Source organism: Phocoena phocoena, chromosome 15 (genome assembly GCF_963924675.1).
Source record: "Phocoena phocoena chromosome 15, mPhoPho1.1, whole genome shotgun sequence".
NCBI classification, from domain to species: Eukaryota; Metazoa; Chordata; class Mammalia; order Artiodactyla; family Phocoenidae; genus Phocoena; species Phocoena phocoena.
Genome location: NC_089233.1, coordinates 14,438,273 through 14,463,123, shown reverse-complemented (window position 1 = coordinate 14,463,123; position 24,851 = coordinate 14,438,273). Strand labels below are relative to the sequence as shown.

The following is a 24,851-nucleotide window of genomic DNA, read 5'->3' as shown; positions in this document are numbered from 1 at the left end:
GCCTGTGCTCCGCAACGGGAGAGGACACAACAGTCAGAGGCCCGTGTACCGGAAAAAAAAAAAAAAAAAAGTCATCTGGACAGAGAATAATTTCACAGTGTTAGAGAGGTGGGAAAACTAAATGCAGATTCTCAACAGTAGGTAACCTGGCAGGGTAAGTGGGGACCAGATCATAAGATAAGATGGTCAGTTGAGAAGAGAAAGATCAAATGTGGGGAGAGCAGCTGAACTCCAGGTGAGAGATAATGAGGACCCAAACCAGGGAAGGTTCGACGGGAGAGACATTGTGAAGGCAGATAGGCAAGGTTTGGTCACCTCACCCCAAGGCATCTTTTCTAAGGTAGCCAAAGCATCAGGGTCTGCGTGCTTCGGGCTTTATTGGCCCGTGTCATTGGCCTGTGCAGAGGTGGTCTGTGAGAAGCAGTCCTGTGGAATATGTCTTGGGCCGTATTCATGCCCATCTGTGATGAAATCTATGAGAACCCTTGGAGAAATTCCTGATTTGGGTGTCAGAATTTCACCTGAAGAATTAGTTTGCTTTTACATTTTGGACACTCAGTTATGTGACTCTTTTCATCTTAGTGATGATTGCTAGAAAGTTTAGTTAGAGACAAATTTATGGGCTGACTTTTTGCTAACTTCTGTATCTTCAAGGAATACATTTTTGTGTTATCTTTCCTGGCTCTACTTTCTGTTTCTGTTTCTCTCCATGTTTTGTTTTATCATTTTCTGTGTTATTGTGCTGAACTGTGTTTATCTTTTATATAGACTTCCGATATTTTTTGGAAGAAAGTATATGTGAATATATATATTTGTGTTACACCTATAAAATCAGTAAAACCAAATAAAAATGATAAAGCCCAGTGTTAGAGGGGCTGTGGAGAAACAAGCACACCTACATGGCTAATGACTGTACTTGGAGTTTCTGAAGCAATGGATGTTTAGAGCTGTAAAGTTGTCCAGACTTACTAAGCTGTTAATGCCGCTTTTGAAAATGAATCACAGAGAAATAACCTAAAAGAAACAATCTTCGCATAGTTGTTAATAGCTGCAATATATAATTAGCGAAAAAAGGGAAAGAACACAAGTACACAGTGGTAGAAGTGGTTAAATAAATCGGTTAATATAATGGAATATTATAAAGCCATCAGATGGTTAAGTAGATTAGATAAATCAAAATGTACATAAACATGCAAATTATCAAAATATGCATTGTACCCATATAAAAATGTGTATATACAGCAAAAAGAAGTGAGAGGTCATGGAATGTTGTAAATAATGTTAATGGACAGGCTTTTCTCCCCTGCAGCATTAATTTAATTTGTAAGTACTTTTGAGATGAGTTCAAGGAGTGGGTTTTGTAAAATTTAGAGCTTTCCTCGTGATCTTTCTTCAGCTACTAAGCAGACTCTTTGTCCCTTTGTTTCAGGATTTAAGCATTGAGGAACAGTCAGAGTGTACTCAGGATTTTTACCAGAATGTGGCTGAGAGAATGCAGACTCGTGGAAAAGGTAATACCTTGTTAGCCTGCCTTTGAGGGATTGCTGGTAGTTGCATAGGGCCTACTGCTGAGTCTCTTAGCAGTTTCCCTCTTTCTCAAAAGGCTTGGTTGGTTTGCCTGCTCTGTTCTGTAAATTACTCCACTGACATTCAGGTAGCTGGTGTTATACTTAACAGTGTCTTTGAATACCACCATGTATATCATTCCAAGATAATTAAGCAATTGGATAATTTCTTGAGCAATGTTTAATAATTTCATTAGGGATAGGGACAGATTAAAACCCCTTGGGAGGCTTCTAAATGAAACCCCCATCTTGGAATTGCCATCTTGATGAGTCATTATTCACGGCCATGTGTTCCTCATGTGAGTTGGGGCAGGAAAGAAATTGAGAACCGCTGGCCGTGCTTTAGGTTTTTAGGGATTCTTCTTGAATTTGACTTGCATTGATGTAGATTTTAGCGTGTACCTAGCGTACATGTATATCTGAGAAATCTGCCCTATATGTATACCTCAGAGCAACCCCTAAGGTTTCATAGGAAACCTCAGAAAAATGAAAGGGTGAGTCTTGCCAGCATTCATCAGTCTTGGGAATTTCATGTGCTTTTCTAATGTAGCAATAGGGAATGACCCATGCTGAGGTCTTCCCACTTGGCAGGGTGTACAACTGTTAGGTCCTGCCACACAGTTTAAGTTAGAAGTAGGGGTTCTATGAAAGGCAGCCCCAAAAGTTGAGGTAACTTTTTAAAGGGTACTTTTTAATGTAACATCTTATACTTTTGTTTCTGAGTATATTTAATGTATTTCTGGTAAATTAGTTTTCTGCTACATTGAAAGTACTGTGAAAACATACTTTTAATTTTAAATGTTCATCCTTCATTCAAATATCCATTTGGATATTTCAGTGCCTCCAGAAAGAGTTGAGAAGATAATGGATCAGATTGAAAAGTACATCATGACTCGTCTCTATAAATATGTGTTCTGTCCAGAAACTACTGATGATGAGAAGAAAGATCTCGCTATTCAAAAAAGGATCAGGTAGCTGATTGTTCTGCTTTTTCTTGTTGTTATTTATTTACTACCTCCTGTTGGAAGAACGCATTGCAGGAAAACAGGACACTTGAGTTTCAAACCTTCAGAGCAAGTAACAGCTTAGGTACCTGCCATCCTTAGCATATAAACTCCTTTGTGGTGTCAGAAAGAAAAGGAATGTGGTAAATTGACGGGATGAAAAGGCTTAAGTCACCATCTTGCTTATTCATTTGAATCCAGGCAGCTTTAGATAAGAGCCGTGTTTGATATGTGAGACTGTTTAAATCCCCCAAATCTCCAAGGAACAGGAGGAAATTTCATTGTTTTCTCATTTCACTGCACTAACTGTCTTGTCAGGCAGGAAGCTGTGAGTATCCATATCAGGGCAGTGTGTGTCGTTTCTCCTCATTCCTACCACGGGTGCTCGTGATTTGATTCAGCCGTTCCTCCAGTCGCATCTTTCCGCTACCACTGGGTTGCTAACACTTCGCAAAGCACCCACTCTTCCATGGCCAGAAGAGTGAGCCCCAGTGCTCTGCATTCCAATGGCAGCAAAACACTGAGGAAAGAGGCCGTCTACATGTGGGAACAGGGCCAAGCCTGAGCATGATGAGGTGCTTCTGGAGGAGAGGGGCCTAGGAATCGCAAATGGGGTTCCCAGACAGCGGGGCTGGTAATTGGTAGCTTTGTACTTGATGATGTCTCACCAGAAGTGGGGAGTTGATCTTGGGAAGATGGAAGACAGAGCCAGAAGTAACTAGGTGGGCTTTGGACTGAGGTGCAGGATGAGAGTGTTAGTCAAGCAAGTGGTGAGGGTCAGCAGCAGAATCTCTGGAGCAAAGGTAGCATGTGACCAGGAATGTCAGTGATTCAGGCAGAGGTGACACATGCTTGTTGACCTCTTACTCAGGCTCTGGTGTGCCTCAGAAGTCGAGGGCAGAGCCGAAAAGGCAACAGTAAGGCCAGGGAGCAGCAGAGGCTTCTCAGATCCTCATTCAAGTATCAAGTGCTTTTCAATCATAGTATAATCTCATTTCAGCTGGTAAAAATTGTCTTCTGCTTTCTTGTGATAAGTGCAGAAGAGAAGCCTTGTTTTAGGATTCCAGTTACTTCGGCACGTCAGCTGAGCTCCTAGCATGTGTGTGTGCCTAGGATTGCCTGATTAGTCAGGGGTGCCCCATCTCCATTCCCTTAACTGAGGAAATGGCAAGGTAATTGCTTACAGTCCATCCTTGGAACTTTTTTTCACTGTCTCTCTCTTTCTCTCTCTCGGTAGAGCCCTGCACTGGGTTACACCTCAGATGCTTTGTGTCCCTGTTAATGAAGAAATTCCAGAAGTGTCTGATATGGTGGTGAAAGCAATTACAGGTCAGTGAAACTGAGAGCTTTTATATTTGGATGCTTTTCCCTTGAAGTGAGCATTTGGCTTTATAAATCTATACTTATTTCAGTGAGTAAAAAGACAGTGTTCCTAAAGTACTTTTAAAATGCAAACTGCCAAAGCTATGTTGGAATGTGGTAAAAGTGATTTAAGAGTGTTAGTTTTATGAATTTGAAGCATGCAGATTGGCAGGTAAACCACTTTCCCCCTTCATTTTCCATGACTTATTTCTTGAGCATTGAACTAAAGCCAAATACAGCTAGGGTAAATTTCTTAAAACTCAGTTGCATTTATATATTCAAAATAATTTTGAGAGGTGGAATTGGTGAGGTAGGGTCATGCCCAAGCTAGAATTATATATTAAAATGATGCCTCTAGGGACTTCACTGGTGGCACAGTGGTTAAGACTGCCCTCCCAGGTTCGATCCCTGGTCGGGGATCTAGATGCCACATGCATGCTGCAGCTAAGAGTTCACATGCCACAACTAAGGAGCCCGCAAGCCGCCACTAAGGAGCCAGTGAGCCGCAACTAAGACCCAGCACAACTAAATTTAAAAATATATATGTGTGTGTGTGTGTGTGTGTGTGTGTGTGTGTGTGTATTTTTTAAGAAATCTAAGAAATCTTTGTCTATGACAAGATCATAAAGTTTAAAAAAAAATGATGCCTCTAATTAGTTGTTCATCAGAGATGTGCTTTGAATTACTTTTCTGGTTTGTTCAAGAAGTAAATGAAGTGCCCTAAATCGATGTGGCTCTGACATTCTGGACAGGTCCAGGCATCTAATAAGGTTTCTGTTTCTTATTCATAGGAATAATCCAGCAGAAGTGCAACACAAAAGTTTAAAAAAAAACAGAAAAAAAAAAAACCTCCTAATGGAGAAGACATCCAACTTGCCCAACTTCTTAATTAAGGAGAAGAGTTGGAAAGACTTGATGCCTTAGAGATTGTTAATGAAATTCTGCTAGGAAGGAGAGTGGGCCAGCTGATGTTAGCCATGCTGGAGGCGCGCCATTAAGTAGCCTCCACTGGTTTTCAGAACCAGAGACTCAAGTTACGGGAAGAAATGGTGGGGGGGGTTGCTTAAGATACTCTCAGAGTTGGAAGGGAGGTGAGGCTGTCACAGAAATTTAGCTTCAAGGCCCCTCTAGGGACTGAATTATCTCCTGGTTAACATGATTCTTCCACTTTCTCAGGTTCTGCTTCTCTTTGTACGTCTTTGCATTTCAGCTCTCATTAAGAAATGAATTATTTTCTGTATTTCCCTTTGTAGAGTTTAATTGGCCTCACTAAATACTGTCCACTTTGTTGTTCAGAGCTTTTCTTCTAGGCTACTCATGGGTCCCATGAATGACTACTTTGGGTCAAGACCCACCTCCAACCCCACCTTTTGCTCAGGGAACATCCGTAAGAGATCAAAGATGAAGCCTGAAACTTGTACTTAAGTTTTCCCAAAAAAATGGTTCTGAAGAACCTAGGGGCAGGACAGGAATAAAGACGCAGACGTAGAGAATGGACTTGAGGACATGGGGAGGGGGAAGGGTAAGCTGAGACGAAGAGAGAGAGTGGCATGGACATATATACACCAGCAAACGTAAAATAGATAGCTAGTGGGAAGCAGCTGCATAGCACAGGGAGATGAGTTCCGTGCTTTGTGACCCCTCTAGGTGGTCACAAAGCTTGGAGGGTGGGAGGGAGATAGGGAGGGGGAGAGGGAGACGCAAGAGGAAGGAGATATGGGGATATATGTACACGTATAGCTGATTCACTTTGTTATACAGCTGAAACTAACACACCATTGTAAAGCAACTATACTCCAATAAAGATGTTAAAAAAGAATTTGAGAGGTGGAACTTTTGAGGCATCTAAGATGGTGTTTCAAGAGATATTTTGATAGTAAAAATACAGCCACAAAATTTTAAAAGCCTTCTCACTCTCTCATCTTAGCCCCCTCTTCTTGCCAATCCAAGTGCAGACACATTCTGTCTCTGAGGACCAAAGTTTATATGATCACTTTCTTCCTACTCTAAACTTGTCAGCCTTAGAAAGGACAGTCTGTAACAACGGTCTTAAATATGGAGATAATCAGTGAAATTTCTCCAAATTGTCCTGTGTGCTACTAATCAGTACTGTCAGTTTTGTTTATAAATACACTGAGTTGAGGCCTTTGCCATTTCTGTTGACCTCTGTCTTCTAGTGAGTGGAACCCCCGGATGCTACTAAATATCCTTCAGTGCACAGGACAGTCCACTACAACAGAATTATCCAGTCCAGATGTCAGTAGTGCCCAGGTTGACTGACCTAGAAGTACAGCCTACTTTGTTTTCAAAACCCCATTAAAGATAAGCCTGGACATCTGCTAAGATAGAGTACCCACACTCAACCCTATCTTTCATACTAATTAAAAGCCCTGAACAGAAGGTGCAAAGCAGTATCTGAGGACTCTGAAAAGTAAATAATAGCAGGTAGATTGGGAAGAGGGAAGGTCATTACTAGAGGAACAACTAATACAGTGGTGAGTTTCCTGTTTTGTTTACTTTTCTTTCCATGTCTCCTAGTTTAGACTTTAGCGCAGTGCAAATCATGGAACTGCTCATTGGGGTGGGCGATCCAGAAGCAAAAAGAAACTTCTCTCAGGCTAAAGGATACTTAGGAAGGGTGGTGTTCACAACAAGATGAAGAGTGTGGGAGAAATCCCTTGGGTTTTCCCCTTTATTCTCCTTCCTTTTCCTTCTGTTCCCTTCCTTTTTACACTACTGGCCCTGCTCCTTGGCAGTGGCAGCTACACATGCATCCAGATAAAAAGTACAGATAGGCCTCGGAGATATTGCGGGTATGGTTTCCGACCACTGCAATAAAGTAAATACCGCAATAAAGTGAGTCACACGAATTTTTTGGTTTCCCAGTGCATATAAAAGTTATGTTTACACTATACTGTAGTCTATTCAGTGTGCAATAGCATTATGTCTTAAAAAACTATATACATACCTTAATTAAAAAATACTTTATTGCTAAAAATGCCAAAGCAGTTACTACGATAACATCAAAGATCACAGATCATGATAGCAAATATAATAGTAATAAAAAAATATATATATAATAGTAATGAAAATGTTTGAAATATACAAGAATTACCAAAATGTGACACAGAGACATGAAATAAGCAAATGCTGTTGGAAAAATGGTGCTGAGAGACTTGCTTGACGCAGGTTGCCACAAACCTTCAATCTTTAAAAAGCACAATATCTGTGAAGCGCAATAACATGATGTATGCCTGTAATTCACATTTCATTCATTTTAAAACTTAAAGAATAAAGATTGATGAGAAGATGGTTAAATGTTTGAAATAGAGAATGAAAACCAACAGTAAAAGGCAGAAGGCTAAATTGGATGAAAATGGTATAAAAAATATACATTTCCCCAGATCTTTTTGGTAATAAGTTCTCTTTAAATAGAAAAGGAAAAAGAAATAGACTGAGACATAGTAACAATAATTACAACCCAGAATTAAAAGATTAAAGGAACTAAACAATAAAACAAAAATTATATCATTCATACAATAGACAGGTAAGTGGGGGAATGAGAATATTAATAAGTTACAATCAGGCCTCTGCACTGTCCAGCGTTCCTGTTCCACACACATTAGTCTTCCATGGCTGGTGGTCCTGTGAGGGTTTCCCCAGGTAGCTGACCTCAGGGATGAGAGCTAAGAGCAGAAAGAACTCTTTGGCATGTACCACCATCCCATGTAAATCTGGAACTTATATTCCTGCTAATGGCAAAAAATTGGTGTCAAATTAAGCTGCCTCAGCTCTTTTCTTTCATGATGTTCTAGACTGCAACCGATGTGTCCATCTTCAAAGGCACACACCTGCCCTCCTCTTGTGTTGTTCTGACAGTGCTGAGTTTGTACTTGATTATTCCTCATTGCCCCCTAGTCTTTGTGACAAAGAATGAACTTATAAGAGCCCACCAGATGGACTTAGTGGTAGTTAAGGGCAGTGAAATATTTCTGAGAGAAATAAAATATTGTTTATGAGGTTAAGTGTATACCCATGCTCATCCTCTCTGCTAACCAGCAGGTTATAAGTGTCATAAAGGTGTTGTAGATATTCGTTGCTACTGGAGATTTACATGCCACGAGGACTGGCCACCATGGACCTCCATGTGATGGATTTGAGCCGCTTGCACTTTGATATCCAGTACAGAGATGCCTTGTATCAATATAGTAGCCACATTTCTAAAAAGCATAATGCAAATGAGGCCTTCTAAACTGAGTTTTACAATGTATTAAGAGGAAGAAAAACAGTAAAGAGACTCTGCTTATTTCTCTGTGGAGCTCATAAACACTTGTACCATCATGATTAAAAGAATGGGCTTTAGAGTCAGATAGACTTGACTTCATATCCCCCCATGCCCCTTTTTATTGTATGATCTGGGGCGAATCACTGAACCTTTCTGAACCTCAGTTCCCTTAATAATAATAGTGCACACGCATAATCTGGGGATGGAGAGAAGTATGCTTGTAGAGCACAGTGAGTAGGGCCTGGCTCATCGTCATGTGTTCCCTAAGCGTGAGCTAGTATCTACTGTTGTTACAGTCTAAGTTTTTCATACACTAAGTTAACTGGTGGAGAAGGGGTTAGCGAGGGTACCTCTGTAACTTAGTAGATAAAATATGATTATCCCAATGCCTCTTTGATGTAATGACTTCCTCACTGGAAGCAGCATCTTTTCTCCTTTACAGATATCATTGAAATGGATTCTAAGCGTGTGCCCCGGGATAAGTTGGCCTGCATCACCAAGTGCAGCAAGCACATCTTCAATGCCATCAAGGTCACCAAGAACGAGCCAGCTTCAGCTGATGACTTCTTACCCACTCTCATCTACATTGTTCTGAAGGGCAACCCCCCACGCCTTCAGTCCAATATCCAGTATATCACCCGCTTCTGCAACCCAAGCCGATTGATGACTGGAGAGGATGGCTACTATTTCACCAACCTGGTGAGTATTTGATTTCTTGGTGTTGCAGAGAAGAAGCAAGAAGGTATTTATTTTAAGGATGTGACAGGTCACTCACAGGCCTGTGACACATTAGTGCTCCTGAGTTGAGGGGTCAGCATAGCTGAGGATGCTTGCTTGCTGTCACAGAGCACATGTGACCAGGCCATGCACACATGCCACCTCCTGGGGCTTAGCCATTGTGGTTCCCCTACAGGACACATGACGGCCACATTGAGGAGTCTCTGCTGCTGCTGGGCATTTGCCTCTGGGCTCCTGGGTATAAGAGCCTTTCACTTAGTTGGTTGTTTCAACCATGAGTAAGTCAGATCTTGGACTGATTCCTTTATTAAAAGACTTAATATTTATTTTTTGTTTTATTTTTACAAGTTACATCTTAAAACTGAATACTGAGATATTTTAAGAAAGCATCAGGTTAGAGGATGTGAAATGATTTTCAGCTATTGTTTTTCTACAGTGCTAATTAACTCTAGGCAGAACAGTAGTAAAGTATGCACATCTCAGTTATAAGGCAGAATACTTCCTTTTACTGACCGCTGGACTACTGCTTGTTTGCTTTAGACTAGATTTATTGTCAAGCCAGTGAATTTGAGCCTCGAGACACCCTGTGTTCTCTGTTTCCTGTGCTGGAAGTTGTACAGGGTGATAGGTAAGCAGGGGAGGCCAGGTTACATAAGGAAGCATTTCTGGTGAATTGTCTAAAAAAGATGGGTACTTGAATCACCTGCACTCTGCAGCCTCCCAGCCCCCTGACCTACAGCCTTAACGGTGTTTGCATCTTCTTTCTTCATCCTCTTCTTGCCTGACTCAGAGTCTGGCTTCTACTCCCACTGCCCCAATGGAACTGCTGTGGCAAAAGTAAAAAACCTGCCAGTTGCCAAATCTCATGGGAACTGTCAGTTTCACTTCACTTCTTTAACACTCCTCATGACTCCTTCCTTCTGGAACTTCTCATGCGCCTTGGCTTCCATAATTCCACTCCATCTTCCTGGGTTCTTCTTAGGCCTCGTGTCCTCCACTTGCCCTAGAATGAGTTATTCCCTGGGGTTCTGTCCTCTGTGCATCTCTCTCCCTAGACTGTCTCCTTTGGTCGTAATTCTGCCGGTCACTTGTACAGTGAGGACCCGCAGGTCACCTGTTTTGACCTCACACTGAGCTCCACTCCCAGCTGTTTATCGCGCCTCAGATTTAATTTGTTCAAAACTGAAACTGCTTTCCCATCGAATGTTTCTTTCTTTTCCAATATACACTATCTCCATTAGTGGCATTACCGCACATCTACTCCCCTAAGCCAGGAATGTTAGAATCGTCTTAGATGCCTCCTCTTTCCAGATAACGGGCTGCAGCGATTCCACACACATAGTGTGAGCCCATGGGGAAGGGTCAGACGGGCACATTATCATCAGATGAGTCTGTTGAAATAGATTTGCTAAATATTCTTTAAGGAGGTGATTCGCTTTTTTATGAATAATAAGGTAAGATCCCATGAATGAGTTTCTCAGAAGAAATTCTGAGAGCTGCCTATTTTCTCCTGTTTATAGTGCATGTTTTTCTTATGAAAATAGCTTTTTTTAAAAAAGTGTGAAAATGGTATGTGCTCCTTGTAGAAAAATTTAATTAAGAAAGTATAACTACCATGTCTATGTCACTCAACATTTGCATTTGTTGTACTAATAATTGCTACCATTTATTCATTGCTTACTACAGACCTGTGAGCTAAGCATGTTACATGTGTTATGTTGTTTAATTCTCACAATACATCTGGGTGGTATTTCCCCCATTTTACAGATGCGGAAACCACAGAGAGCTAAGGTAACTTTTCTAGGGTCACACAGCTCCGGGCTGTCAAAGTGACAGAGGTGGCAATTCACTCAGGCTGTCTGATTTCTAAGCTTATTCTTTTAACCGTTTGATGTTAAAATCTCTCTTCGAGGACCAGAGATCTGTGTGCCACACCAGTACCTGAGGACATGCTCAGTGGCTGGCCATGTGCTGGGTGGGCCTTGTGGAGCTGGCACGGCCTCAGAAGCAAAGGGCCTTACGGGGCATGGCCCCCAGATCCTTGGCCGTGGAGCTCCTGGCCACAACAGGGATTCCTCTGCCCTGCAGCATGGCAGGGAAGCAGAGAGCCTCTGACCTCAAGGAACCACACAGGAAACTCTGTGATAACCATTGCAGAACAAATACTGAAGGTGCCTCTTCAAATATTTCACTCTGTACAAGACCCTAGGACCTGCGAACAACCCAAGGAGAGGACGGAATTTCTGACAGACTCGATGGAGATGACAATTAGATTTAATTTTTTTTTTTTTTTAAGGAAGAAATGTATTATTGCAGATGGGAGTATAAAGGAAACAACATGAGTGGCTGTGAAAGTCCATGGAGGCTCATGAGATTATTTTATCGACTTTTGATTCTGTTTTAAATTATCCATAATAAAAAGATTTTTAACATTCTATTTGAATATTTGTAGCTTTCCTCATAGAACTATAATAAATAACATTCTCTTCTTTATATTTATAGTGTTGTGCCGTGGCTTTCATTGAGAAATTAGACGCTCAATCTTTGAATTTAAGTCAGGAAGATTTTGATCGATACATGTCTGGCCAGACTTCTCCCAGGAAGCAGGAATCTGAGAATTGGTCTCCTGATGCTTGCTTAGGTGTTAAGCAGATGTATAAGAATTTGGATCTCCTGTCTCAATTGAATGAACGGCAGGAAAGGATTATGAATGAAGCCAAGAAGCTTGAGAAAGACCTAATAGATTGGACGGATGGAATCGCAAAAGAGGTTCAAGACATTGTTGAGAAATACCCGCTTGAAATTAGGCCCCCAAATCAGTCTTTAGCGTCTATTGACTCTGAAAATGTTGAAAATGATAAACTTCCTCCACCATTGCAACCTCAAGTTTATGCAGGATGATGAAAATTTCCATGGATAGTATTTATTTGAGCCTAAATTATAGCCAGCCCTTACTACAGTCCACTGATTGGGGTCTAGAGTATAACTTAATTGCTTATAAATATCAGAGCATTTTTAAAGGTACAGTTTGTGGGGATTGTTTTGTTCATTTTGTTTTGTTTTTCCTGTCTGGGGAGACTTAGTAAAAATAGTACTATTTATTTGAGTCACTGAATAGATTCATTTAAGACTTGTTTGAAAGTTTTGTCTGCAAATCTGTTTTTTCTCCATGATTTTCCTACGTGCTTTCTCTGTGGCATTCAGTGTGTTTTGGATTTAGTTAAATAATTGCCTTTTAAAGGATAAAACAAATGAATGCTACAAAAATGTATGTTTAAGAAAATACAACGGTACCACTGTTCTACAGTTTAAAATAATTTTATAATTGTAAAGATAGAAGATATATTGCTAAGTAAATATGTAAAATTGTAAATATGTAAAAAAAAAGGAATGGTGTCTGCTGTGCATGGCATTTCATGTGTAAATTTTTTTTTTTTTTAGTTTAAAATGAAGTATATTGAATGTTTGCCTTTAACACCATTTTATTTGGTTTGCCCCACTAAAATGAATCTAGAAGTATTTAGACATACTCCCCTAAAATGTTAACTCCATCGTTACAATGTGTTAGCCCTAACTTCGAGGTCCTGTACAGTCAGAGAATGTGACACTGTTGAGGTCGAGGATATTTTTTAGGTCATGTAAAGTTACTGAAGTAACTTGTCACTTGAAGGCTGAACCATGCTTTCGGCACCTCTTTCCTCCTTTCATTCAGCAAATATTTACTGAGCTCTTGGTAAGGGAGGTGGCCCTGGGTCTGGGTCAGAAGACGACTGAATAGGTCTCTGCAGATGAGAGCTGACGGGGAATCCCTCTGAGCTTTAAAGTGCAGGGGGGCCTTTCTGCCTCCATGGTGTAATTTTGATTTTATGGACAACCCAGACACACATCATATAAGCCTCTTTCAGGATTTCTCAACCTCAGTACTATTTGGAGCCTGAGGACTTTTTTGATTGAGTGCCGCCCCACGCATTGTAGGGTGTTTAGCGGTGTCCCCGGCCTCTACACCCACTAGATGCTAGTAGCAACCCCCACCCCCAGTTGTGAAAAATCATCTCCAGACATTGCCAAATGTCTCCTGGGGGACCGAATTGCCCCCAGTTAGGAACTACTGATCTACTTTGTAAGCAAAGGAGTTTTCCTCCTGGTGGGTAATATGATGTAACCAAAGAAATGCACAGTATAACGTGAACTGATAGCTTATTCAGTGAGGCTTTACAGCCCCTAGCAGCGTGGAACCTTTTCTAATCCTAATGGAACCTTTCATAACCTAAATACACCATTATGATCCTCCTTGCATTCAGTGATTTCTACAGATTCTCAGTGTACCTGTGAAACTGTAATTCCCAGGGCACCATTTTTGAACAAGAGCACATCACACAAGCAGTTAAGAAAGCTTCCTTTGCTTTTCCAGTATGTTTCTAATGGTGTACCACAAATCTGTAGTGCAGTAGTTTTGGAATAAAACTGGGGTGGGTATAAAACTTTTTACCCTTTACTTAAATTAACATATAAAATCCATCACGTTGACACATCTATTGTCCTAAAGCACTGAAGACATGAAGCAGTTAACTGAGTCAGCTGATAGCCAAGCTGACTTGGAATGTAATGAGTTACCATCAAATACAGGGAGAATCTGCTCATAGAAACCTGGGCCCAGATGGTCTTCGTAGAAAGCTTTCCTCTTTTTTCTTTTCTATGTACTTTCTAGGTGCTAATCCAGGTATACACACTCTTAATTCTCCTGGGAATATACCGTTCTTTTAGTCGTTGTACATTATGTTTGTTAAATAAAATGCATATCAGCCTCCCCAAAAAGCTGTCTTCTCTTGACTTCTTACCTATGTTTAAAGTAAATCGTTGAACTGTTTTTTTGTATATATCTCATATTGGTTGAGTTCTTCATATTTGGACTCTTATTTCTCTTAAGTCAGCATCAGTACTATGGCCAGAGTTTGTTTTCTCAACAAGAAAGTATTGATATTTTATGTACTATAAATGTGATTAGAATAAACTTTTGGAACAGAAGTCCTTATCAATAAAGTTTCCTGATCCATTCCTCTTCCAAATAGGTTAATTCTTGGTTCTTCTTGGTTAGGAAAATATACATTATTAGTATTCTCATGTTATAAAGGTTTCCCTTTTAAGCCACAGCCATCATTATCATACTTAAAAATGAAACAGACATTAAATTAATTAAAATTAAGAACAAGAGAAGGATATTTGCTGTCACTACAATTAGCCTTTTTCTGATGCAGTCAGAGAAAGGCACTCAGTCTTCAGACAGAAATAAAGGGGGTTAATCTAATCAATATACAGTTATTGTAGCATGGTGTTTGAGGACATGGACTCCAGCTAAAAGGCTTGGATTTGGTTTTGAATTTAGACTCTGCCACTTACTTATTAGCTCTTTGGCCGTGGGCAAGCCTCTCATGTTTCACATTCCTCATCTGTGAAATGGGGGTAATAATGGTACCTGCTTCAAAGGGTTGTGAGGATTAAATGACTTAGAACAGTACCTAGCAATGCTAAGTGCTCAAGTGATCGCTGTTACTTGTACATGACTTTTTTTTTTTTTACATCTTTATTGGAGTATAATTGCTTTACAATGGTGTGTTAGTTTCTGCTTTATAACAAAGTGAATCAGTTATACATATGTTCCCATATCTCTTCCCTCTTGCGTCTCCCTCCCTCCCAGCCTCCCTATCCCACCCCTCCAGGTGGTCACAAAGCACCGAGCTGATCTCCTTGTGCTATGCGGCTGCTTCCCACTAGCTATCTACCTTACGTTTGGTAGTGTGTATATGTCCATGCCACTCTCTCACTTTATCCCAGCTTACCCTTCCCTCTCCCCGTATCCTCAAGTCCATTCTCTAGTAGGTCTGTGTCTTTATTCCTGTCTTACCCCTAGGTTCTTCATGACATTTGTTTTTCTTAAATTCCATATATATGTGTTAGCATACGGTATCTGTCTTTCCCTTTCTGACTTACTTCACATGACTTATATGTAGAAAACCTAAGAACTGATACTGAAACTTTACTAAATTTTACTAAAGTGGTGAGATAAGAAATACTAAAATAGCCATCAAAAGTAACTAAAAAAATGACTTTTCTATATTCTCATTACTAGCCAGTTAGCAAATTATAATGGGAAAATTTTATTCACAATAGAAACAAATATAAATCACCTATAAGTAACAAGAGCTTTTAGCATTTATATGAAACAAAATTACAAAATTGAGTGAGAAACAAAAGAATAAACATACACAGGGCTTGTGCCCAGAAGTTCCCTGCACTTGGACTTTAATGCTCTATCTTTGCCATTTTGGAATTCTAAATTTTATCTTTGAATTTGTGCTTTCAAGTGAAGCCTGATGGGACAGTGGAGCCTAATGGGGGCTTGGAGTCCAACTCATGCACAGTCCTGTCTCCCCCTCCTCAAACCCCAGGCTAGGTTCTTGGTCTCCCTGCTCCCACCCTGTGGACACTCTAGCCAAGGCCTGGGCACTCAGGAATGGTTGGGGCTGGGTGTGCATGCCTGTGGTGTCTTGGGCCAGGGCATGAAGGTGCATCTGGCTGATAGCTAGCTGGCCATTTGGGAGGGGGTTGGGGGTGAGGACAAACCTCTCGGCCACCCCTGATTCAGCATGCTCCTTGGAGAAAAGCCTGAATCCAGGACTGGGGAAGGAGAGAAACAAATGAGAAAGTCCCAGCAAAACAAAGATACAAGGAAGAAATAAGGGGACTTCCCTGGTGGCGCAGTGGATAAGACTCCGCGCTTCCAATACAGGGGGCCCGAGTTAGATCCCTGGTCGGGGAACTAGATCCCACATGCATGCCGCAACTAAGAGTTCACATGCCACAACTAAGGAGCCCACGTGCCACAACTAAAGAGCCAGCAAGCCACAACTAAGAGCCCTGGAGCCGCAACTAAGGGGCCTGCCTGCCTCAAGACCCAGCACAAATAAATAAATAAATAAAATCTTAAAAAAAAAAAAAAAACAAATGGAAATATTAGAACTGAAAACTACAACAACTGAAATTTTTAAAAAAACCAAAACCTCACGGATAGGCTACATATCAGAAGGGAGATGACAGTGAAATGAATTTGTGAACTGAAGATAGATCAATAGAAATTACCCAATCTGCTAAACACAAAATAGACTGAAATTAAAAAGTGATAGCCTCGGGGGCCTCCGGGACAATAATGAGAGATCTAGCATTCTTGTCATCGGAGTCCCAGAAGGAGAGAAGAAGAAGTCTATGGCTAAAAAAATATTAAAATAAATAGTGTCTGAAAGTTTACCAAATTTGGCCAAAGGCATAAACCTATAGATTCAAGAAGCTGAGTGAACTGCAAACAAGATAACCCAAAGAAATCCATGCAAAGACACATCACAAACTTCTCCAAATTAAAGGCAAACAAATCTTAAAAGTAGTTAGCAAGGACACATTACCTATAACGGAGCAATGACTTGCATGACATTGGATTTCTCATCAGAAACCATGGTGCCGGGCTTCCCTGGTGGCGCAGTTGGTGAGAGTCCGCCTGCCGATGCGGGGGACGTGGTGGGTTCGTGCCCCGGTCCGGGAAGATCCCACATGCCGTGGAGCGGCTGGGCCCGTGAGCCATGGCCGTTGAGCCTGCGCGTCCGGAGCCTGTGCTCCGCAACGGGAGAGGCCACAACAGTGAGAGGCCCACGTACCACAAAAAAAAAAAAAAAAAAAAAGAAACCATGGTGCCTAGAAGGAGATGCTGACAATGATGTGGAGAAAGTGAATCACTCATACAATCCTGATGGAAATCTAATATGGTAAAACTACTCTGGAAAATAGTTAACTTCTTATAAACCAAACATGTAATTATCATACAACCCACCAGCTGCATTGTTGGACTTTTATCCCAGAGAAGTGAAAACTTACATTCACACAAAGGCATATACACAAATGCTCATCGCGCCTTTATTCATGTTAACTCCAAACTGGAAACAATCCAAATATCCTTCAACAGATGAATGATTAAACAAAGTGTGGTACTTTCATACAATGGAACACTATTCAGTAATAAAAAGAATGAACTACCGATAAAACTCCTTGGATGGATCTCAAAGGATATATACTGAGTGGAAAAAAAACAATCTCAGGGGGTTACATATTGTATGAGTCAATTTATACATATAATTTTTAAAATATATAATTTAAAATGACAGTTATAGAGATGGGGAACAGATTAGTGGTTTACAGGGATTCAGAATAGGGTGAGAAGGGAGCTGAATGTGATAAGAGAGCAGCACAATGGATTCTTTGGTGTGGAATCGATCTGTGTCTTGTCTGCAGGGGTGATTACACAAATGTACACATGTGATAAAATTGCCTAGAGCTAAACCACGATATTAGGCAAAACTGGTGAAATCTGTAAAAAAAACAGTGTATTGTTGCAGTGTAAATTTCCTGGTTGTGGTATTGTACCATAGTTATTGCAAGACATTACCATTGGAGGGATCTATTATTTCTTACTCCTACATGTGAATCAGTGATGATCTCAAAATAAAAAGTTTAATTTTTAAAATCTAAAATCATGTAGAAAAATGCTAAATGCCCATCAGGTGATGAATGGATAAACAAAAATGGTATATCCATTCAATGGAATACTATTTGGCCATAAAAAAAGAATGAAATACTAATACATTCTACAGCATTGATAAACTTTGGAAACATTATGGTGAGGGAAAGAAGCCAGACATAAAATACCACATATTTCACAATATTCATATTGTATCAAATCATCACGTTGTACACCTTAAACTTACACAATGTGATATGTCAATTATATCACCATGAAGCTGGGGGAGAAAAAGAAAGACAAATTACCAATACAAATATGAAAAAAAATTAAGTACTTTTTCAAACAAGAAAATGTAAGAAAATTCAAACATTTAAAAATACAACAAAGGACATGAACAATTCACCATTTAGACTTAAAAATGGACAACAGATGAAAAATATTCAACCTCATTAATAATCAAAGAAAATAATTCAATGACAGAATTAATGTTTTTCTTGTCAAATCGGCAAAGGTGAACATCTTACAGCAAATATAGCATTTTATGACTATGAATGTCCATTGATGAAAGCACAAATTATAACATTTGCCAAGAGCAGATCAGGGCTGCGTGTCAAGAGCCTTAAAAATCGTTTTACTTTTCTGGCACAATAATCCTATTTCTATAAAGCTATGCTAAGAAAATAATTAAAAAACAAAAATTTATATAAAAATACTAAGTACAGAAGTTAAAATATTCAGTGTTTAAAGTGTGTAGAGGGGGATGTTTTAATTAAAGAATAAGTATGAAGATAGCTATCCTTGCATAATATTAAGCATAGTTCCAAATTTGTTTTAAAATCCCAAGCAATGCTAGAGAAAAAAAAGAAATACAGTAAAATCTCATCAGTAGTTACCATTGGATTAGGGGATTACAGATGGTTTTAATTTTCCTTTTTAATGTTTTCTAAGTTTTCCTAACTTTATACAATACCATGGTTGTTTAGTCATCAGAAAACAGGAAAAAATTATTCTCATAGTATAAAAACAAAAGCTCGAAACCACTGCATGACACAGAATTGTAATAATACACATTAGCTCTTAAAGGGAGAAGTTTGTTTTAAAAGTGACACAGCTGTCTCTGAACAGGGTTTCCCAGGCAACCTCTTGGTGGTTGCCAATACAGAATGCCACCTCTAGGGGTGGAATCACCCTCTTGGAAGGTTCTGAGGCCTGCCCCTCTTTAAAAGAATAATGAGTTGTCTGCAGGGATAGGTATCTGGTTTAAATTTCCTCTACAGAAGTACGCACCTGCTGCATGGTTTCCCTGCCAGAAGAAAATTGCTTGTTCCCTTAATAAAAAGTCAATGAAGCTGAAAGAAATCTAGTTTCTTGGATTTGGAGTGGCAGCCAGAAGACTGGTAAGCATTCTTAAATATAGAGGAATCTCCTCTAAGCACTAAGAAGAGTCTGTCGTCAGAAATAACCTGAAATTCTGGTGGCATCTGCTCTGGGTGGTGGACAGGCGGGATGCAGGAGGAGTCTGGTCATTTTCTCCTGATTTGGAAAGTGAGGGGGTGATGCACACGGTCACTATTTCAAGTGGAAACTTTCGCTTAGTACTTTGTAAATAAGAGTGACTCATTCTGAATTGAGCCCTTTCTGTGTGTTTAAGTGAACCAGTCAGTAGGGGGCTGGACGAGGTAGTCTGTGGAAGGGTCTTCCTTTAAACCATATTAATTCTCTGCCCTAAATATAGGTGGAGTCCAGGCTACATATATAGAACAGTGCTGGTGGGACTGTAAAAAGGCACATGTCCTGGACTTTGCCTTCAGCCTATTTACAACCCAGTAGACATAGGAAGCTGTAAAAATATGAAAAGTCAAATAGCTCAAGACTTAAATGAGTGTAAGATACACCAAAAGTGACAAAGCACTTTTAAATGTGGATTTAACTGCCCAGTGGAGTAAGTGTAGCACCTCACATGTATTCAGCTGTTACGTACAAGGTACCCTTAAGCAAGCCTGTAAAATGTATTACTTCTTGAATGTGTCTAATAAACCTAGACTAGCGGGAATAATAATAGGTAGCCTTAATCAGTGCTTAATACGGTGCTAGGCACTGTTCTAAGTGCTTCACCTAGAACAATACATTTAATCTTCTCAGGTACCCTGCGGGGAAGTATTACTATTACCCTGAGACACGAAAAGGAAGCTGATGCACAGAGATGTGTCTTGCCCGAGATCACAGAGCTGAAGTGGGAAGCCAGGATTCAAATCCAGGCCTCTAGCTCCAAAGCCCCACTCTTTTTAGTTTAGTTTTTTTTTTTTTTTTTTTATTGTGGTAACAACACTTAACGTGATATCTATCCTTTCAACGTGAGATTTATCTTCCGAACAATTTTTTGTTAAATTTTGTATGTGATTGTTGACTCTAGGTGGTGTTGCACAGCAGATCTCTGGAAATTATTCTTCATCTTGCTTAACTGAAACTTTACGCCTATTGATGAATAACTCCCTATCTCCCATTTCCCCAGCCCCTGGTAACCTCCGTTTCCCATCTTCGATTTTATGAATTTGGCTCTTTTAGGTACCACCTGGAGGTAGAATCAGGCAGTACATGTCTTTTTGTGTCTGGCTTATTTCATTTAGCATAATGTCCTTAAGGTCCATCCATGTCCCATATTGCAGAACTTCCCTTTTTTAAAAAAAATTTTTTTAATTTATTTTATTGAAGTATAGTTGATTTACAGTGTTGTGTTAATTTCTACTGTACAGCAAAGCGATTCAGTCATATATATATATACATTCTTTTTCATATTCTTTTCCATTGTGGTTTATCACAGGATATTGAATATAGTTCCTCGGGCTATATAGTAGGACCTTGTAGTTTATCTGTTTTATATATAATAGCTTGCACAGAATTTCCTTATTTTTTTAAGGCTGAGTAGCATTCCATCGTTTGTATACACATTTTCTTTGTTCATTCATTTGTCGGTGGACATTTAGGTTGTTTCCACGTCTCAGCGATTGTGAATAGTGCTGCAGTGAACACGGCAGTGCAGATATCTCTTCAATATCCTGATTCTGTTTTTTTAATATGTATACCCAGAAGTGCTGGATTACATGGTGGGTCTCTTTTTAATTCTTTGGAACCACCATACTGTTTTTCATAGCAGCCACCCCGTTTTACACCCGCACAGAGTTCCCACTTCAAAGCACCGTTTTATACCAACTCTCCCCAGAGAACTGAGAAGGGAGAGGATGGTAGGCATTGGTGCTTTAGACCTTGGGCTTCAGGAAGATAATGAGGTTTGAAGAGTTTTTATTAGAGAAAAGTTGAAGATGAGAGAATTTTTTAAGTGGGATATGGCTGAGAGTTTCTTAGTTATTAGGCAATTAGGATTACAGCATTTCAAGCTGTAATATTTGATTCATGTTTTAAGAGAATTTGTCACTTTCAACCATAAATTTCCAGTCGACCATGGGATGGAGCCTTGAGTTTCTCACAGCCTAAAGCAGGGGTCAGAAAATATGGCCGGCAGCCAAATCTGGCCCACCACCTGCTTTTGTAAATAAAGTTTTATTAGAACACAGCCACTCCCATTCATTCTGTTGCTTTCATGCTGCATGGCAGAGATGAACAGTTACAAGAGAGACCCCACGGCCCGTAAAGCCTAATATATATATATATATATATATATATATATATATATACATGTATATATATATATATACAGGCTCTGGACGCGCAGGCTCAGCGGCCATGGCTCATGGGCTTAGCCGCTCCGCGGCATGTGGGATCCTCCCGGACCAGGGCACAAACCCGTGTCACCTGCATCGGCAGGCGGACTCTCAACCACTGCGCCACCAGGGAAGCCCCTGTTTTATATATAGTAGTGCGTATATGTCGATCCCAATCTCCCAATTTATCCCTCCTCCCCGTTTTTTGTTTTTCTTAGCTATCTAGGAGATACAAAATTAAAATTTTAAGTTACACATAAAATATAAACAGTAACTTAAATTCATTAAATAGCTGTGTACCCATGAGCCTTTTTAAGATAGGGAACATTTCCATTACCTTTGAAGTGCCCTGTGTGCCCCTCCCCAATTCCATCATTTTAACACTTAACGTGAAGTTTGTGCATCTTTTCTCATGGTGCTTGTCAGAGTTCTACCAATTATGTATGCATCTCTAAACAATATGTCCATGAGATTAGCATGTTTTGGAATTTTATATAATGGAATTATGCTGCAATGAATCAGTTTGTGATTTGCTCCCTGAGGTTGAGCCCCCTTGTTGTGTCAGCTGTTCTCAATTATTTTCACAGCTCTTTTGTATTTGATTATTTATGAATATACCTAAGTCTAGGTTTACATTTGACTGTATGGGCGGGTTTTTTTTTCCCTCAGTTCTTCGTGTGTACAAATAGTGACGCTATAAACACTATTTGGTTTACTTGTACATATACGCAAGTGTTTCTCCAGGGTCACACATATTCTCCAGAGATGATGTGTATCTTCAAGCTTACCGGACAATGCCAAATTTATTTTACAAAATTATTTTAAATCATTTTACAAAATTATTTCATAATTTTGATTGTACCAAGCGATACTTTCATCAGCAGTGATTAATACAGGAGCAGAGAAACACACAGACACACACGCACACATCTTGCACTCACACCAGACACTAAACTCGCGCACAGATTCAGAGATCCAGGTATGTGCACCAACCACGGCCTTGTACATGATGCACACTGACACACACAGATCCACAAACGTGCACAACGCACGCACACTCTCACAACACCCCACTCACAAAGACACACAAAACGACGTCCCGCTCTCAACGCCCGCACGCACGCAGCCCACGTACTCACGCGCAAGCCCCCTCACGTGACCCAGCCAGGAGGCGTGGTCTCCGCCACCCGCGACTGAGGAGTCTTGTCCCGGCCGCGCCGCCGTCGGACGCCAGGTGTCGGGGGTTAAGGTGGCGTTGGCGGTGGTGTTTTTTTCTACCCGGAAACTACGACTGCCGGACCCGGACACCAACCCGTGTCGCGGCGGCGCGAGCCCGACTGGCTTCTGGTCTTCGCGTCGGCCCAGCGGAGCCGGACGCTGCCCCCGGCGCGGCGGGGAGGATGGTACCGAGCGGCCCCGGGCCCGCCGCGCGCCGCCGCGAGTGAGCTCCGAGCGGCCGCGGGCGTCCGGCGAGCAGCTGGCCCGGCCGGGCCCGGGGCGCGCCGCTGCCCACCGGGGCGGGGTGAGCCGGGGCGGGCGGCCCGGGGTTGGGGCTCGGCCGCGGCTGACCCGTGGCCGGGAGGGGACGACCTGGCCGGGTTTCTTCCTCACGTCTCGGGCTCCAGCCCCTGCCCCAGCCGCCTGTGGGGGTTGGCCCGGGTCTGGCCTGCTCTGTGGCCTCGGCGTGGTCGCCCGCCACTGGTGTTTGTCCACTCGCGTTCCCGGAGCCGGAGTTCCCTGGCCGCCCTCAAGATGGTGGGGCTTCTCACGTCTGGAGCAGAGCCCTGGATAATTTGGGTTTGGCACTGGGAACGTGTTGGTAGTTTGCCGTTTTTGAGTTTGGGTTGTGTTTGCGTTACTCCTCCGTTTGCAAAGGATACATATCTCAGAAAGAAGATGGGAGGGAGAGACTTGCGTATGTGCCGACACTTGAAATAGTGGTATTTTTTGTGTCAAGCTTGCTAAGTTTCCAGAGGTGGGGTGGATTATCATCTTCACTCATATTTTAATAAACTAAATTGTGTGGCGTCAAGATAATCTAGCGGCACGTAGTTGTACTTCCCTTGATAGGCACCACCCGGAATAAATCTACGCCTGTTGTGCTGTTTTGAATTGTGCAAACACCGTAAGCGGTGGACAGCTGGTGAGGGGGCCTTTGTTGAAAAATCCGACGTCTGTAGTTTAATTCTCAACTAGCAGATGACAGCCTTGGCTGAGTGTTGAATGATGAGCTTCTTTGCGGTCTGCTTGAAAGCAGGAAAGCTCCTGAATTGCTACTTTCCTGTGCCAGGTGAGCCCGCTCTGGGAGGTGGCGGGAGGCAGAACTCCAGGGTTGGTGATGACTGTTGGTTTGTCCCTATAGCCCTCGTTTTGGTCAGCTTGGAGTCTGAGCATTTGTATCCCATGTGTAGATGAATGCTCCATCAGTGCTTGCTGGTGTGCGCACCTTCCTGCTCCCTCATTTCGTTTCAGGATTCTCAAAGGAAATGGACCTGTTGTGCAGTCATACTTCATGACTCCAAGCCTATTTACTCTCTGGGAGTAAGGAGGCAGTGGGTTGACTTACTAGTAAAGGTCCGGGAAGAATTTCTGTGACCTAACTGAGATGGACTGGAATCAGGGCTGCCACTGGCCTCTGGGTACTAAGGTCGCAGATGCTGATTGAGCACACCTGCTTTGTTGGGGCCGTAGCTACAGCTACTGCAGGGAAGCGAGACACACCTAAGTGCAAATACAGTTTCTGCCCGCAAGGAACTTAATTAGAGAAGGCAATAGGCTGTAAGATGTGGCAGGACTTAAGTGTCATATGGAGGTACCAGCTATTAAGGAGTTTCTTCTGATTAGGATCAGAAAAGGCTTCATAAAGGAAGTAACTTTTGAGGTGGACCTTGAAGGATTGGGAGGATTTGGGTCATTCAGAATTAGCTGGGAAGTGAAAAAGCTCGGGCCAGTTGGTGGAAGGGCACCTAGGAACTGGGCAGTAGATGCCTGGAAGTATTGACAGAGGCAGCTGGTTAAGGGTTAAGTGCTCTTCTAAGACAGAAAACACGTGCTACCTAATCTGGCTTCTGGTGGATTTCTGGGTTCTAGAGAATTGTTTTCATTTGGTGAGTTTGTCTTGTTCTGTTAAACAGCCAATGACACAAAGCAGTGCTTAACTTACTTTAAAGACAATGAAAAAGAGGCTGATTGTAATTCCTGTCTGGTGTTAACAGTCAGGAAATTAAAGTTGCTGTGTGCAAGTTGTTTCAGTGCCTGTGTTTAGTGTGCAGGAGCGCAGCTCTAGTACCATCTCTGCTACTCTGGCTGCAGCCAAGTGTTAAATGGCAGGCTCTTAGCCGTCTCCTGAGGGTTTTTAATGACATCGAGTTCACTTCACTGAGGTGCTGTTTGTTTCTATTACTCAGTTGTTGAAGAACCTTTGAAGCTGTTAAAACGGGACGCCATGTAATCGCCCTGGAACATTTTGATTAGTCCTAGGACCTCACTAGCCTCAACTCTTAGCTTTTCTCTAAACGTGCTCAGGACCGTGTTAACTTTTCCATGCTTCTTTTTGACTCTTCTTCCCTCTCTACCCACTGCTCTATCTCCTCCTCGTTATAGACAAGTGTCTGA

The 24,851-nt window shown here is 41.4% G+C and overlaps 2 protein-coding genes across 5 annotated transcripts in view; both read left to right on the top strand.

Moving 5' to 3' along the window:
* RABGEF1 (RAB guanine nucleotide exchange factor 1) overlaps nucleotides 1-13,769 on the top strand; it is a 35,933-nt gene extending 22,164 nt beyond the window's left edge. For 2 of the 4 annotated variants that reach the window (XM_065891865.1, XM_065891864.1), the window contains 5 exons: nucleotides 1,430-1,511; nucleotides 2,404-2,536; nucleotides 3,807-3,898; nucleotides 8,659-8,915; nucleotides 11,457-11,855. In XM_065891865.1, coding sequence (XP_065747937.1) covers nucleotides 1,430-1,511; nucleotides 2,404-2,536; nucleotides 3,807-3,898; nucleotides 8,659-8,915; nucleotides 11,457-11,855 — 963 coding nt within the window. Of the gene's footprint in view, nucleotides 1-1,429; nucleotides 1,512-2,403; nucleotides 2,537-3,806; nucleotides 3,899-8,658; nucleotides 8,916-11,456 lie in introns of all 4 variants that reach the window. The other 2 variants (XM_065891867.1, XM_065891866.1) reach the window with 2 other exon arrangements.
* An 8,741-nt stretch (nucleotides 13,770-22,510) lies between these two features.
* TMEM248 (transmembrane protein 248) overlaps nucleotides 22,511-24,851 on the top strand; it is a 29,519-nt gene continuing 27,178 nt past the window's right edge. Inside the window, exon 1 of the mRNA XM_065893418.1 lies at nucleotides 22,511-22,758. The gene's annotated coding sequence lies outside the window, so the exon portion shown is untranslated. The remainder of the gene's footprint in view (nucleotides 22,759-24,851) is intronic.